The 14,651-nt window shown below is 49.4% G+C and overlaps 1 protein-coding gene across 1 annotated transcript; it reads left to right on the forward strand.

Moving 5' to 3' along the window:
* The first annotated feature begins 385 nt into the window (after positions 1-385).
* LOC128053439 (UL16-binding protein 1-like) lies at positions 386-13,891 on the forward strand. The gene is made up of 5 exons (XM_052645957.1): positions 386-508; positions 10,226-10,489; positions 10,728-11,003; positions 11,621-11,753; positions 12,605-13,891. Exons 1-4 carry the CDS (start codon positions 445-447, stop codon positions 11,734-11,736), a joined length of 720 nt encoding a protein of 239 aa, XP_052501917.1. The 5' UTR covers positions 386-444; the 3' UTR covers positions 11,737-11,753; positions 12,605-13,891.
* The last annotated feature ends 760 nt before the right edge of the window (positions 13,892-14,651 follow it).

Here is a 14,651-nt window from a genome sequence, read left to right on the forward strand (position 1 = left end):
TAATCATCTCATCCTCTGTTGTCCCCTTCTCCTACCGTCTTTAATCCTTCCCAGTATCAGGGTCTTTTCCAGTGAGTCAGTTCTTCGCATCAGGTGGCCAAAGTATTGGCGTTTCAGCTTCAGCAACAAGAACTAGGCGGTCTCCTGTCACCATTGAGAGTTGGCGCACCGCGTAAGCAAGTGGGCGGGCGAGTACTCAGGGAAGCCGGGCTAGGGAGGGAGTGAGCTGTTAGGATGCCCCGCCCAGCCCCGGCGGCGCGGGGGTTCCTAGTGGTTACTGCTAGGAAACCTGGGGCGGGGCCTGAGGGCGGAGGGGCGGGCCAGGCAGTCCCGGCCGGAGCGGAGGCCCAGAGTGCAGCTGCGGGCTAGCGGGAGAGGAGCGCGGGTTCTGGCTTGGCAGCCTCGCACTCCTGAAAAATTCGGATCCAGGTGGCAAAGGGAGAGATGGGTGGATCCAAGACCAGTGTCGTTTTGCTTTCGATGGTCTTGTTCAGCGGAACGTCCAGCGGTGAGTTCGGGGATGACCCTGCGCGGGGCGTGGCGGGGGAACGCGAGGAGGTTGCATGGGTTATGAGCCGGGAAGGGGATGGGGGCGGTGTCCGCGGGGTTTCGCGAAACTTTTCCAAGGGTGGCGCCGCCGCCCCCACCTCTTTCCCCTCCCTGGCCCATTTAGTCCTCGGAGGCTCCTCCCGGCTTCTTGCCGGCTCTCCGGGCCAGAACAGGGGTGACTTGGATGAAGTAGTAATGCCGGGAATTTGGGAAGTGACGCTGGGAGAAGAGGGGTCGGGACGCGGCAGGAAATAGGGTTGAAACCCCCCAAGGGTCCAGCCCGCCCCTGGGAAGTGGGAGCCCTGGAGCCGGGCCGTTTGGGACCAGTCGGCCATCCCGCGGAGAAGAGACCCAGACCCGCCCCGAAAAGCACACCCTCCCGCCCCGACCTGTGCAAGAGACCCTTCTGGTCCCTACATCTCCCGGCCCTTGAGGGACCAGCGCTCTTTCCCGGCCGTAAGTTATAAACGCAGAGCGGACCCGAGTGCCCAGGAGGCGGCGGCGGCGCACTCCCGGCTTAAACGTGCTTGAGTGCTCTCTCCGGTCAGAGCGGTGGCTTCAGGCTCCACCCCCGGCCCCCGGGCTCTGCGTCACGGCTCCACCCCCGGCCCCAGGGCTCCACCCCTGGCCCCAGGCTCCACCCCCAGCTCCCGGGCCTCACCCTCGACCCTGGGGCCGGTGCGAGTCTCCTCTTTTTTTTTTTTTTATCATTCACGTTTTATTTTTATTTTTTTTCATTTTAAAATCTTTAATTCTTACATGTGTTCCCAAACATGAGCCCCCCTCCCACCTCCCTCCCCATAACATCTCTGTGGGTCATCCCCATGCACCAGCCCCAAGCATGCTGTATCCTGCGTCAGACATAGATTAGCGATTCAATTCTTACATGATAGTATACATGATAGAAAGCCATTCTCCGATATCATCCCGCCCTCTCCCTCTCCCTCTGAGTCCAAAAGTCCGTTATAGACAGCTGCGTCTTTTTTCCTGTCTTGCATACAGGGTCGTCATTGCCATCTTTCTAAATTCCATATATATGTGTTAGTATACTGTATTGGTGTTTTTCTTTCTGGCTTACTTCACTCTGTATAATCGGCTCCAGTTTTGTCCATCTCATCAGAACTGATTCAAATGAATTCTTTTTAACCGCTGAGTAATACTCCATTGTGTATATGTACCACAGCTTTCTTATCCATTCCTCTGCTGATGGACATCTAGGTTGTTTCCATGTCCTGGCTATTATAAACAGTGCTGCGATGAACATTGGGGTACATGTGTCTCTTTCAATTCTGGTTTCCTCGGTGTGTATGCCCAGCAGTGGGATTGCTGGGTCATAAGGCAGTTCTATTTGCAGCTTTTTAAGGAATCTCCACACTGTTCTCCATAGTGGCTGTACTAGTTTGCATTCCCACCAACAGTGTAGGAGGGTTCCCTTTTCTCCACACCCTCTCCAGCATTTATTGCTTGCAGATTTTTGGATCGCAGCCATTCTGACTGGTGTGAAGTGGTACCTCATTGTGGTTTTGATTTGCATTTCTCTGATAATGAGTGATGTTGAGCATCTTTTCATGTGTTTGTTAGCCATCCGTATGTCTTCTTTGGAGAAATGTCTATTTAATTCTTTGGCCCATTTTTTGATTGGGTCGTTTATTTTTCTGGAATTGAGCTGCATAAGTTGCTTGTATATTTTTTAGATTAGTTGTTTGTCAGTTGCTTCATTTGCTATTATTTTCTCCCATTCAGAAGGCTGTCTTTTCACCTTGCTGATATTTTCCTTTGTTGTGCAGAAGCTTTTAATTTTAATTAGATCCCATTTGTTTATTTTTGCTTTTATTTCCAGAATTCTGGGAGGTGGATCATAGAGGATCCTGCTGTGATTTATGTCAGAGAGTGTTTCTTCTTGAGCAGGGACCAGGTGCCTCGGCTCATTGGTCTAGATGCAGAACTTTTTAGTAGAGAAGTGGCCTTGTTGGGCACTACGTCTATCCTTTAACCTGGCGAAACAGATGTCCTGCGTTTCACTTGACCTGCAGAGTCCAAGTTGAATATGAGCAGGTTTCCAAGCAGACAATTTCGTGGACCTGCCCCGGGTCAGCATTTCTGCTTGGTGGGGGTGGGGCGTGCGAGGGGCACGGGGTGGGGGGACTTGCACGCACTATATTGACTCTAGCTTTCCTTTTCTGCAAAGTAGATGATGAGGTTATAATACTAAATGCAGCTCAACTTGACAGTAAATTCTTCAAAAACTTCCCCCTTCAGAAATTTGAAAGGAAGGAAAATGTGCTACAAAAAACTTCGGTCTTAGACAAAGCCACTAGCAGAACTGTTTATGATCCTGTTCATGCAGCTCCAGCTATTTCTACCCGTGTGTTTTATATCAGCGCAGGGGTGTGCCATGCAGGTATATTTCCTGTAGTAATAATATCAGCTGTTTGGCACCTTCATAGTATGACAAGAATTGAACTCGAAGACAGCATCAGTGTCCAGTAGTTCCCAAAGGTGGTCTCAGCCATGTCCCAGCTGACTCAGTATCTGAGAGGAGACACACCCAACAGTGGTACTTCCATCCCGTTATCCTACCTTGTGGCTGGGTAGAGGAGTGTTTTGAGAAGTGCCACTCTTTTGGAGGCCAGAGCTAAGGTGAAGGACATCGAAATATCCAAGGAGAGGATAACTTTATCCACGGAGAGGATGTACTCCAAGAAGGTAGTTTAGGGCATATTTTCCATGCGATTTATGTAGATGAAAAAGATCCAGATAAAGAACAGCAATCGATTGTAAAAACAGAGATTAAGCTTCTGAAATTCAGGTGACAATGATTCTCACTGAACGTTCCTAGCTATGAGATCTTCATCACAGAAATCTTCCTCCTATTTCCCTTGTGTGTATATAAGATAGAGAAAACCCCTGGTGATATTGCCTTACATGAATTGGGAGAATCATAAATAGTTTTCACAGCATTGCAAATTGTGTGTCTGTGTGTGTATTAGCCAGTAAGTCCTGTCCGACAATTGCCACCCCATGGCCTGTAGCCCGCCAAGCTCTTCTGTCCGAGGAATTCCTCAGGCAAGAATAATGGAGTGGGTGGCCATTCCCTTCTCCAGGTGATCTTTCCGACCCAGGGATGAAACTCGGGTCTCCTGAATTGCAGGCAGATTCTTTACTGTCTGAGCCACCAGGGGAGCCTGCAGCACAAATTAGTAGAGGCCAATAATCCGCAGGCAATTTCTCAACAGGACCTGGTCCATAAGGTCAGATTGCCTGTGGAATGGATTACCTGATCAGAAGAGAAGTCCTCCACAAAGACCTGGCTGCTCGGAGCTCTGCCATTGATGACAGCCTCAGGTTAAGAGTACAGATAGCCGCTCTCCAGAATCTTGTTCCCCATGGACTCTCACTGTGTGGGGGACGATGAAAACGTGGGATCGATGGATGCCTCATGAATGTTTGGTTACGAATGAGGTCTCCAGACTTCCCTGGTGATCCAGTTGCTAAGTTTCCACACTCCCAGTGAAGGGGCCCGGTTTGATCCTTGGTTGGGGAACTGGATCCCACATGCTACAACTAAGAAGTCAGCATGTTGCAACTAAGAGTCTTCATGCTGCAAAAAGATCCCAAGTGCCACAACTAAGACCCAATACAACCAAAAAAAGAAAAAGATATTAATAAAATAATTTTTTTAGTTCTCCAGTGCTAGTGATGTGTGGGCCTTCAGAGTGATAGTGTGGGAGTTCATAGCTCTGGGTCAAACACCTTACACGGATGTCGACTCTTTAGAGATATGAAAGAAGGTTATCAAATACCCCAGCCTATCAACTGTCCTGATGAACCATTTGTGTGATGGCTTGTGCTGGGCCTCGGATTCGGAGGAGAAGCCCAGTTCCAGGAGCTGGCCCAGTGTCTCACAGGGTTCCATGCAGCCCTGGGGTCCTGTGTCTGACTGTCCTCTCACAGTCCCCCAGCGTCAGGGGGAAGGTGCCTGCTGAGGTCCACTGGAGCCAGGCAGTCACATATATCACCCAGCACCACAGAAGCACATTGTCTTCCAGAACACTGTGCCTTAGGAATGCCATAGCATCTGAACTTTCTAAGACAGTCTTAGTGATGTGGAATATTTTCTAGATATCACTTTCATTAGGTTGAACTGAAAATGTTTGCATAAATTTTTTGACCAAGAAATTTTTAAACAGTATTATAAAATAAATAGTTTTTAAAACTGTTCCAACACAAATACTTGGACTAGCTTAGTGTCAAGTGCTTTTTAGTTTTTACTTCATCAAAGTGATGTAGTTGATTCACCCTTGAATGTGCCGGGCTTAGTTGCTCAGTTGTGTCCGACTATTTGCAACCCATGGACGATACAGTGCGTGGAATTCTCCAGGGCTGAATACTGGAATGGGTAGCCTTTCCCTTCTCTTGGGGATCTTCCCAACCCAGGGATTGAACCCAGGTCTTCCACATTGCAAGTGGATTCTTTACCATCTAAGGCACCAGGGAAGCTCAAGAATACTGGAGTGGGTAGCCTCACCATTTTCCAAAGGATCTTTCTGACCCAGGAATTGAACTGGAGTCTCCTGCATTGCAGGTGGATTCATTACCTGCTGAGCCACCAGGGAAACCCTTAAGTTTCTTTCTTCTTCTTCTTCTTCTTTTTGAAATATTTATTACGAGTCTTGGGAATTATTTGTCTATAAGATAAAATACTTTGTCTTAGGAAAAGAAAAATGAAAAAATGCTGTTGCCTTGTACAGGAAAAGGCAGTGTTGGAGGAAGAAACCTTAAAAGCTAGAAGGAAAAAAAGAGAAAAATACAATAGAAACAGAAACTACTATTTCATGAAAAATTGCATTTTAAATATTTTTTTTTTTAATAAAGAGGAGTTCTGCCTTCTTACTTTGGGGAAAGTAGGAGAGGAATTCACTGAAACATCTTAAATTTGGCAGATCCAAGCATATGGCACCCTGCTCCAGTACTCTTGCCTGGAAAATCCCATGAACGGAGGAGCCTGGTAGGCTGCAGTCCATGGGGTCGCTAAGAGTCGGACACGACTGGGAGACTTCACTTTCACTTTTCACTTTCATGTATTGGAGAAGCACATGGCAACCCACTCCAGTATTCTTGCCTGGAGAATCCCAGGGATGGGGGAGCCTGGTGGGCTGCCGTCTATGGGATCGTACAGAGTCGGACCTGACTGAAGCGACTTAGAAGCAGCAGCAGCAGTAGCAGCAGCAGTTCTCAGAGGCAGAAGTGGATTTGGGGCAGGTCAATAGTAAACAGTGGTGATTTTATTTATTTTTACTTTCTGGAAAAGGAGGATAAGACAATTCCAGAAGGTGCAATCATGGTTTAAGGTTAAGAATCCCTTTTACTGCATCTAGAACAGTGTCATGCACAGAATGGGTGCCCGAGTTGTGTTTCGTTAAAAAAAAAAGTAAACAGATTTTGTGCTTATCTTCAAGGCTGGCTTAAGTATAAAATGGATTTTTTTAAACACTTGAAAAATTAAAGAATTCAATTATTAAAAAAAAAAAAATTACATATGCATCATGAGGAAGGCGTTTAATGCCTAGCCACTGATCAGCGCCTCCCTGGAGTCAAAGCTCCTCCCAGACAGCTCAGGCTATTACTAATTGAAGCTGGTTATGACCCAGATGCTACCACTGGTGAAGTTAACAAGTGGTGTAAAAGGACAAGATGGTTTGTCCAGGAGCCCTGGGAAAATAGTGACCTAATGTCCTCAGACTGCCTCCAAGTTTCCAGGTTAGAAAGGGGGCAGAGGTGGCTGCTGCAGGGCGCATCAGCCTATCAGGTGGCTGTCTTGAGTGCAGTCAGAATGGTTGGCACAAGGCTAATGTTCCAGCACCACCAAGCTTATGGTTGGTGGGTCTGGGGGTCTGCATGCTTGCAGCCAGCAGTTTTTATGTGCTGGGGGTCTACTTCCTGTAGAAACAACTTGAGGCTTGTGTCAGCTCTTTGTTATCTTTCAGGGAACCGGAAATTTCATGACACTGCTCTGTGGCTGCTCACAGTCTAAATTGTTATGTTTCCCAACCTAAGGAGTATTTCTTTCTCCATCTTCACATGTTCTAATCCTTAACTCTTAAATCACCATTTGAGACTCACAGGAGGCCTGGCTGACTAAAACTTTTTTACAAACGAGAGGCAGACAGGGACCATGGGGGGTGGTCTTTCCCACTAAGGCGCCCTAGGGCCCTTTTGGTTACAAGACCATTTATTACCCATTTTTCCATGATCCCAAGATGCCCAGGGCCTCCAACAGCTTCCTGTCTCTTGAAGAAAGTCTAAACATGCCCTCTCTCAACTGGCATCTTATCCCTCTGTCTGATAACTCACCCAGCAAAACCCCCCGACCTGGCCCCCAGGACCTAACTTAGGAGGGACGGGAACAGGGTTTCCCAGAGTGTGACACAGGGCTTGAGGGTGAGTCTGGGTATCCCCACTTCTACCCTTTGCTCCCACATTCATAGTGTCTAGGAATTGGGACAGCAGCAGCCTATAATGGTTATTGATTAAGGTAGGAGTTGACAGACTTTTTTCTACAGAAGAAAGTAAATCTCGAGGTCTCTTAAGGCAATTTGATGTCTGTATCTGGGTGCAAAAGGAGCTTCCGTGTTTGTGGAGCAGCAGGAGCCAAATATAATGTGTAAATCAACTGAGAACCAGACTTGTTCACGGTCCTGGTTTCTGACCCCAATAATGAGTGACCCATCCCGTAGAGAATCATCCAAGAGCTGCCTCAGTTGTCTGTTTATGAACCAGAAACGAACCCTGTCCTGCCTTGTAGCTTCTGGTGGTGGGACTGTGATAGGAGTGTGGATCTGGCTGTTATGGGCTAATGCACCCCCTTGCTGTAGACTGGCTTCCTTGGTTCAAGGAGCCATAGGGGACACTGCATGAAGCCACAGGTGTGAGCAGGGGACAGTGTCCCTGTATCAACTCTGGTGTCAGGCCTAGGTCCCCTGCTGGTACATCTTATTTGTTCCCTGTGGCCCTGGTTATGCCAAGCCACATAATCACTTCTATCCTATGACAGCCGGCCTATCTGAACTAATGGTTAGGGGTTGGTGAACCCAGATCATGCTGGGCAACTCTGAAATTCCATGACCAGAGGCCTCTTCTCTGCCAGGCCCCAGGACCATACCAGGAGCCACACTGAATGGTATGGGCTTTCTCACTGCAAGTGGTGTGTCCTTTCTTCAGGACACTAGGAGTCTGTGTTGTGAGCCTCCAAGTAAAATGCCACATACAGCATGTAGCACCTTTCCGAACACAGATAGCTATGGTGTCACCGGTTCTGTTGGGTCATCTGCCCAAGAAGCAGGTCCAGCCACACTCATCATTCATCAATTGTGACTGCTTTTGTGCCAGGACAGCAGTTGCAGCAGAGACCTAGGGTCTGCGAAGCCTGAAATGTTTCATATGTACCATTAGAGGAAACCTAGGACCTCAGTGGTAATTCAGTGGAGATGAGATAGGGACCACAGCTCTGCAGGCCTAGGGAGACTGTAGGTTGGTACTCGTTTCCATGATTTCCTCCAGGAGATGATGTTGTTTACATGTACTATCAGGGGATGGGGAGTCAGGGTCAGAAGAATGAATGTGGAATTCACGACTATGGTACCCTCACCCATGGTAGTTTACTAACAACACAGACTGTCGATTCATGTCAGAAGTCCAGGACATGTGCAATGGACACTGAGTGGATCTGTGGGCCCAGAGATAACCACAGTTAGCAGGACCTGGGACAGGTGTCTATTAATTGCCTGGTCCTCGGAGCATCACCTCACAGCATGGAGGCCATGATCATGCTACAGTCCTGTGTATGATGTTAGCAACACACTGGGTCCCATATGAATGTGGGAGTAGTTTCTCCTTCTGCAGTTCCAGTTCAGTTCAGTCACTCTGTGGTGTCCGACTCTTTGTGACCCCATGGACTGCAGCCTGCCAGGCTTCCCTGTCCATCACCAACTCCCAGAGCTTACTCAAACTCATGTCCATCGTGTCGGTGATGCCATCCAGCCATCTCATCTTCTGTCGTCTGCTTCTTCCCTGGCCTTCAATCCTTCCCAGCATCAGGGTCTTTTCCAATGAGTCAGTTCTTCGCATCAGGTGGCCAAAGTATTGGACTGACTTACCCCAGGAAATAACCATGTGGCTCATCGGGAGAGAATGGAAGGACTTCTGCACTTGCTGTGATGATGAAAGGGCCCTCCTCACTGGAACGTGGCTTTTTTCTCTGGTGATGCCTTCTGAGAAGTAGCTCAGTTCTGGAAATTTTGGTAGGGGTGTTTGGGAGGGATGGCTGCTTTCCGCCTGCTGATCATCCAGTCTTGTGATTGTCTCTCCTTGGTTTCTGTCTGTCAATCAAGCAGTTTGCATCCAGGTTCACTGGCCATCTCTCTGCCTCTAGATCACCCTGTGCTCTGAGCCAGCATTGTGCTCTCTGAGTCAGGCCCTGGCTGGCACTGGGCCTCTCAGTCACTTTCAGCTTCCCTGATAGCTCAGTTGGTAAAGAATCCGCCTGCAACTTAGGAGACCCCAGTTTGATTCCTGGGTCGGGAAGATCCGCTGGAGAAGGGGTAGGCTACCCACTCCAGTATTCTTGGTCTTCCCTTGTGGCTCAGCTGGTAAAGAATCCACCTGCAATGCAGGAGACCTGGGTTTGATCCCTGAATTGGGAAGATCCTCTGGAGAAGGGAAAGGCTACCCACCGCAGTATTCTGGCCTGGAGAATGTATAGTCCATAGGGGTCACAAGAGTCACGCATGACTGAGCGACTTTCACTAATCACATTGACTGTTGTACCAACTTTACTCCTGACATACAACACTCCAGCTGGAATCTGATCTTTCCCCATTTTCCATCCCTGTTCCAGTCGGAAGCCCACAGGTACACAGTCTCCTATCACTATCCCTGATTTCCAGAAAAGTCAACCGTGAGCTATTGGAGATGGTTCCCATCCACACTTTCCTCTCTAGCTCCATAGACTCCATCAGGCTTTCCCATGGTGCCTGGTGGCCTTTCCTGCCCTTTCATACTGTGTCTGCCCTGGCAGATTCACTTCCCTGAGCCTTTGATCCCCTCCTCTACCACCTGCCTTGGAAGTTCTGGATTTTCTCTTTCATGCCATGTGGGCCAGGCCTTTCTCCAGGCTTCCAAAATCCATCCTAATGGGAGATCAGCAGCTTCTCCCCAGCCTTGCTAAGTCCTGTGACCCGTAATTATTAACTCTTCCTTCTCCGACTTGGGTTCTGTGTTCACCCGTCACCTCTTTGCCCCTCTCCCTGTGATCCTGCTTCCTCAGGGGCATCCCCACAGGCTCCCCATCTCTCACAGGACACAGGGTTAGATTCTGACAGTGCTCTGTCATCTAGACTTTTCCTGCAGAGCAGCCTGGCACGTCTCTGCAAAGGTTATGATGCTGGGAACTGACCTGGTGGAAAGGGGACACAGCCAGGATGTGTGAAATTTGCCAGGCAGGGGACTCCTCCTTCTTCACAAGGAGAGGAGGGGCACTGGCTGTATGGTGTGTGTTGTGGGGTGTTATTGCTCTGTCAGCCCGCCCTGCACTTTACTCTGCTCTCACATAACTGGGGGAAGGGGCCTCAGGGTCTTTTTTCCCCAACCTCACCCTCACTGTGTTTTGCCTTCACAGATGCTCGTTTTCTTTCCTATAATTTCACCATTGATCCTTGGCCCAGAGATGATCAGCCATGGTGTAAGGTTCAAGGAGATGTTGATCAAAAGATCTTTCTCTCCTATGACTGTGGTAGAGCTCAGATCAAGTACCTTAGTCCACTGGGAGAGGAAGTGAAAAGTATGAGCGCCTGGGAAACACAGACTGACACACTCAAAGACACTGGAGACTTGCTCAAGGGGCAAATGCCTGACGTTACACCGGAGAAACACACAGACAAGGGTGAGTTAGAAAATCCAAATGCAGGAGCAGTAGAGTGGGGGCTTAGCTGCATCCACTGTTTTCGGGTTAAAAAAAAAAAAAAAGGGTATTGTCCTTCCCTAGTAGTCCAGTGGAAAGAGCAGCTGTTGCAGGAGAGACCAGGACCAGATTAGCTGGGCCCAGGGGAGGTGGACCCAAGTGGGGCAAAGAATCTGTCAAGTGCAGAGGCTGAGCTCTTTCTTTCCTTCCTTGGGATCAGGCCCTCTCACCCTGCAGGCCAGGATGACATGCTGGCGTGAAGGCAATGGACACACCAGTGCATCCTGGGAGTTTGGCTTCAACGGACAACTGTGCCTCCTCTTTGATTCGAAGAATGGATGCTGGACAATGGTTCATTCTAAAGGGAGGCGGATGAAACAGAAATGGGAGAACGACAGGGCTGTGACGGACTTCTTCAGGAAGGTCTCCATGGGAGACTGTCGGGCCTGGCTTCGGGATTTTATGGTGTGCTGGGAGAAAATGTTGAAGACCTCGGGTAAGTGAGAAGAGTAGGAGAAAGTGGTAGTTCTCTCATGGTGACATGGACCCACCCCTCTGTGTGTGTGTGTCTGTGTGTGTGTGAAATGACCCGTCAGAGGTGAGCTGTCCTGGGAGAACAATGGCCCGGGGATGCTCTGTCACCCTCCTTCCTCTTCCACCTCCTGGCGTCTCTCCTCACAGCACAGGCCTTTGTACTGTTGGACACAGATTCTCACTGATCCTAAACATGAGAGCATCTCTATGATTCCAGTCTCCTTCTTACCATTCCCTCTTTCTGGAACCTTCTTTTAAATGTCACCAATCCTCCTTCTGGAAATCTGTCAATAGCACCTCTGCTGTCAGCTCCTGAGGACTCCATCCTGATGTCACCATCTCTGATGTCACAGCAGGACTGAGTGACTCTGTTGGAAATCTTGCTTCCCCATTAGCTGCAGAGTCCCATGGGGACTGGGCTCCTCCCTCCCTCCCATCTCGCCTGAGGACCTGTCACAAGGGCCTCCATGTGTGGGTGCAAACAGGCTGCATAGTAGGGGTACCTGGGTCAGGGGGGCTGAGGCCTCATCTGCCGAGTTTGGGGCCTGGACAAGGGCTTCACCCTTATTCTCCTTGCAGCATCACCAACCACAGGCCCCCCTACAGTGAAGTCCTCGGCCACAGCCATCAAGCACATCACCTGGATCCTCCCCGTGCTCCTCACCAGTTTCGTCAAAACTGTCTTCCTGGGCTGAGTCCTTTTCAGGAGCAGGTACTGAGGGCAGAATTCAGAGGGAAGGCAGGGGCACAGGGCCTGGTGTGAGGCCGGGGAAGGTGAATCCCAGCCAACCCCTGCCCCTCACTGAACCTCTTCACCCTAGAAATGAGCAGGTGAATAAGACCCCATATCACCCAAGAGCAATAATTGCAGACTCAACTCCAAAGGCCTGTTCTCTCAGAAAGTGGCGTGGGTCAAGCAGGCAAGGCGGGAGCCCCACAGCAGAGACTGGGGGAAGGGGTGAGGCCAGGCCTGTGCTCCTGGAGCAGCAGCAGGTCTGACTCAGTGTGGCCTGCATGACCCCAGCCTCCTGGGGACCCAGAGCCTCCATCACTGAGCGGCTCTGCATTGAGCAGAGGTGCCTGCGAATCGGTGGGTCTGAGCTGGGGTGGAGGTGCATAGCGGGGAGGGACCAGGAAGAGATGGGGGCAGAGACTCTGGTCCCTAGAGCTGTCAGCTGCTGGCTCAGAGGCTGGAGGGGAGTGAAGGAAGGAGGTTTCCCTGCAGCCCCCAAGGCTGTCAGGAAGCAAGGCCCCTCCTCCGGGGACCTGCTTCCTGGTCCTTTAGGCCCCCCTTGGGGAGGATCTGGACCTGAGTAAAGGGAGCAGATTGATTCCTCACTGGCTCCAGTCCTGAGCCTGAGCAGGGGGTGTCAGGGCCTGGGGTGACTGTGATGCAGGAAGGAAGGAGGAGCTGACAAGAAGCTGCTGGGCCTGGGGTGGGGATGGAGGACATAGGAGCCCCTCAGTGAGGGCGGGGCTGGAGGGGGCCTGGGGAGGGGCCGCCCCAGGAAAGTGACAGGAGTTCCTCAGCCCCCTGGACCAAGGCCTCTTTCTTTTCTGCAGGAGACGGTGCTCCCAGGAAGCATGGCAGGTGCTCTGTCTGCCTTTCTCCTGCTCTTCACTTTAGATCCAGGACATCAGACCCCATGAATCCTGAGTCTGTTTTCCGGATACGATGTCACAGTAGATGCATGATTTCATGGGCTTTATCACACTTGACGAAATCCTACACAGCATTTCTAAAAAAAAAAACCAGAAACAATTTATTTAGCCACCTTCTCCTGGTGCTAAGTGATGGAATTTCTACACTGAAATGTTCAAGTACTTGAAGAAATATCCACAAACGGGACATTTTTCATTGTCTTCTAGTTTGTGGATAATTATACTCTGCCTCGTGACCTCGTTCTTGTAAATGATATTGCAAGAAAAATACCATCTGCTATTAGAGGACTCAGGGATTCTTTCTGTGTCTGGAGAAATCACCTCAGCCTATTTTCAATAGAAGAAAGTTTTATTTATGACTATTTCCCTTAATAATTTATTATGCTGAAAGGGAAAGTGTTAGTCGCTCAATCGTGTCCAACTCTTTGTGACCGCCTGGACTGTAGCCCGCCAGGTTCCTCTGTCCATGGGATTCTCCAGGCAAGAACACTGAAGTGGGTTGCTGTTTCCTTCTCCAGGGGACGTCTCCAGCTCAGGGATTGAACCTGCGTCTCCTGTGTCTCCTGCGTTGGCAGGCAGATTCTTTACCATCTGAGCCACTGGGGAAGCCTGTTTATTATGCTAGTGCTATTTAAATCAGCATCTCAGGACTCCAGAAAGCTTGAAGTATGTGAGAGTTTTGTTTTCTAACCCACAAGAGAGGTCATGATGTGTCACCATTTCTCCGTCTTATGGGATTCAGTGCACCTGGTGATTCTGAGGAAACAGGGTCTGAGAGGACACACGCAGCTCTGCTCACAGCAGCCGGAACCTAGAAGCCACCTAAACGTCCACCCACAGGTGAATGGATAAAGAAGATGTGGGACATATACACAGGGCAGTATTACTCAGCCATCAGAAAGAAAGAAATAATGCCATACGCAGCAATGTGCATGGCCCTGGAGATTGTCATATTGAACAACATAAGTCAGACAGAGAGGCAGAGGCACCTGTTGACATCCTTTATACTCAGAATCAAAAAAGTGATACAAGTGCTCTTACTTACAAAACAGAAAGAGACTCACAGACTTAGAGAATGAATTTATGGTTGCCAGTGGGAAAGGATGAGGGGAAAGGAATAGTTAGAGAGTCTGGGATCAACATGTACACACTGGTTTATTTAAAATGGATAACCAGGAAGGACCTACTGTATAGCACATAGAACTCTGCTCAATGTTATGTGGCAGCCTGGGTGGGGATGGGAGGGGAGCTGGGGAAGAAGAGATGCATGTATGGAGGTGAAAGTGAAAGAAGGTTAGTTACACAGTCATGTCCAACTCTTTGGGATCCCATGGACTGTCAGCTGCCAGCTCCTCTGTTCTTGGAAATCTGCAGGCAAAGGAGTACTGGAATGGGTTGCCATTTTCTTCTCGGGATCTTCACGACCCGGGGATCGAACCCGAGGCTCTTGCATTGCAGGCAAATTCTTTAGCAACTGAGCCACCAGGGAAGATAGAGACATGTAAGTAAGTAAGTGTTAGTCGCTCAGTCATGCCCGACTCTTTGCAACCCCATGGACTGCAGCCCACCAGCCTCCTCTGTCCATGAGATTTTCCAGGCAAGGATACTGCAGTGGGTTGCCATTTCCTTCTCCAGGGGATCTTCCCAACCCAGGGATCAAACCCGGGTCTCCTGCACTGCAGGCAGATTTTTCACTGACTGAGCTACAAGGGAAGCCCTGTATGTGTGTGTTAAATCCCTAGCCTAGCTTCTTCGTGCTGCTCATTCAGGACACCTGCACTCCTCTCTGGGTGTATATTTCCACCTTGCTTCCGTCTTAAATAAACAAACTATTTCTGTATGTCCCCAGGAATAACTTTGGTATCTGTTTTTACAGCTTTTGCCTCCTTGGAACATTCTTGCTTTCAAAGATGGTAAGAGCCAAGGGAACTTTGCATCTCACCCCTGG

The sequence above is a fragment of the Budorcas taxicolor genome, chromosome 9 (genome assembly GCF_023091745.1).
Source record: "Budorcas taxicolor isolate Tak-1 chromosome 9, Takin1.1, whole genome shotgun sequence".
Lineage (NCBI taxonomy): Eukaryota > Metazoa > Chordata > Mammalia > Artiodactyla > Bovidae > Budorcas > Budorcas taxicolor.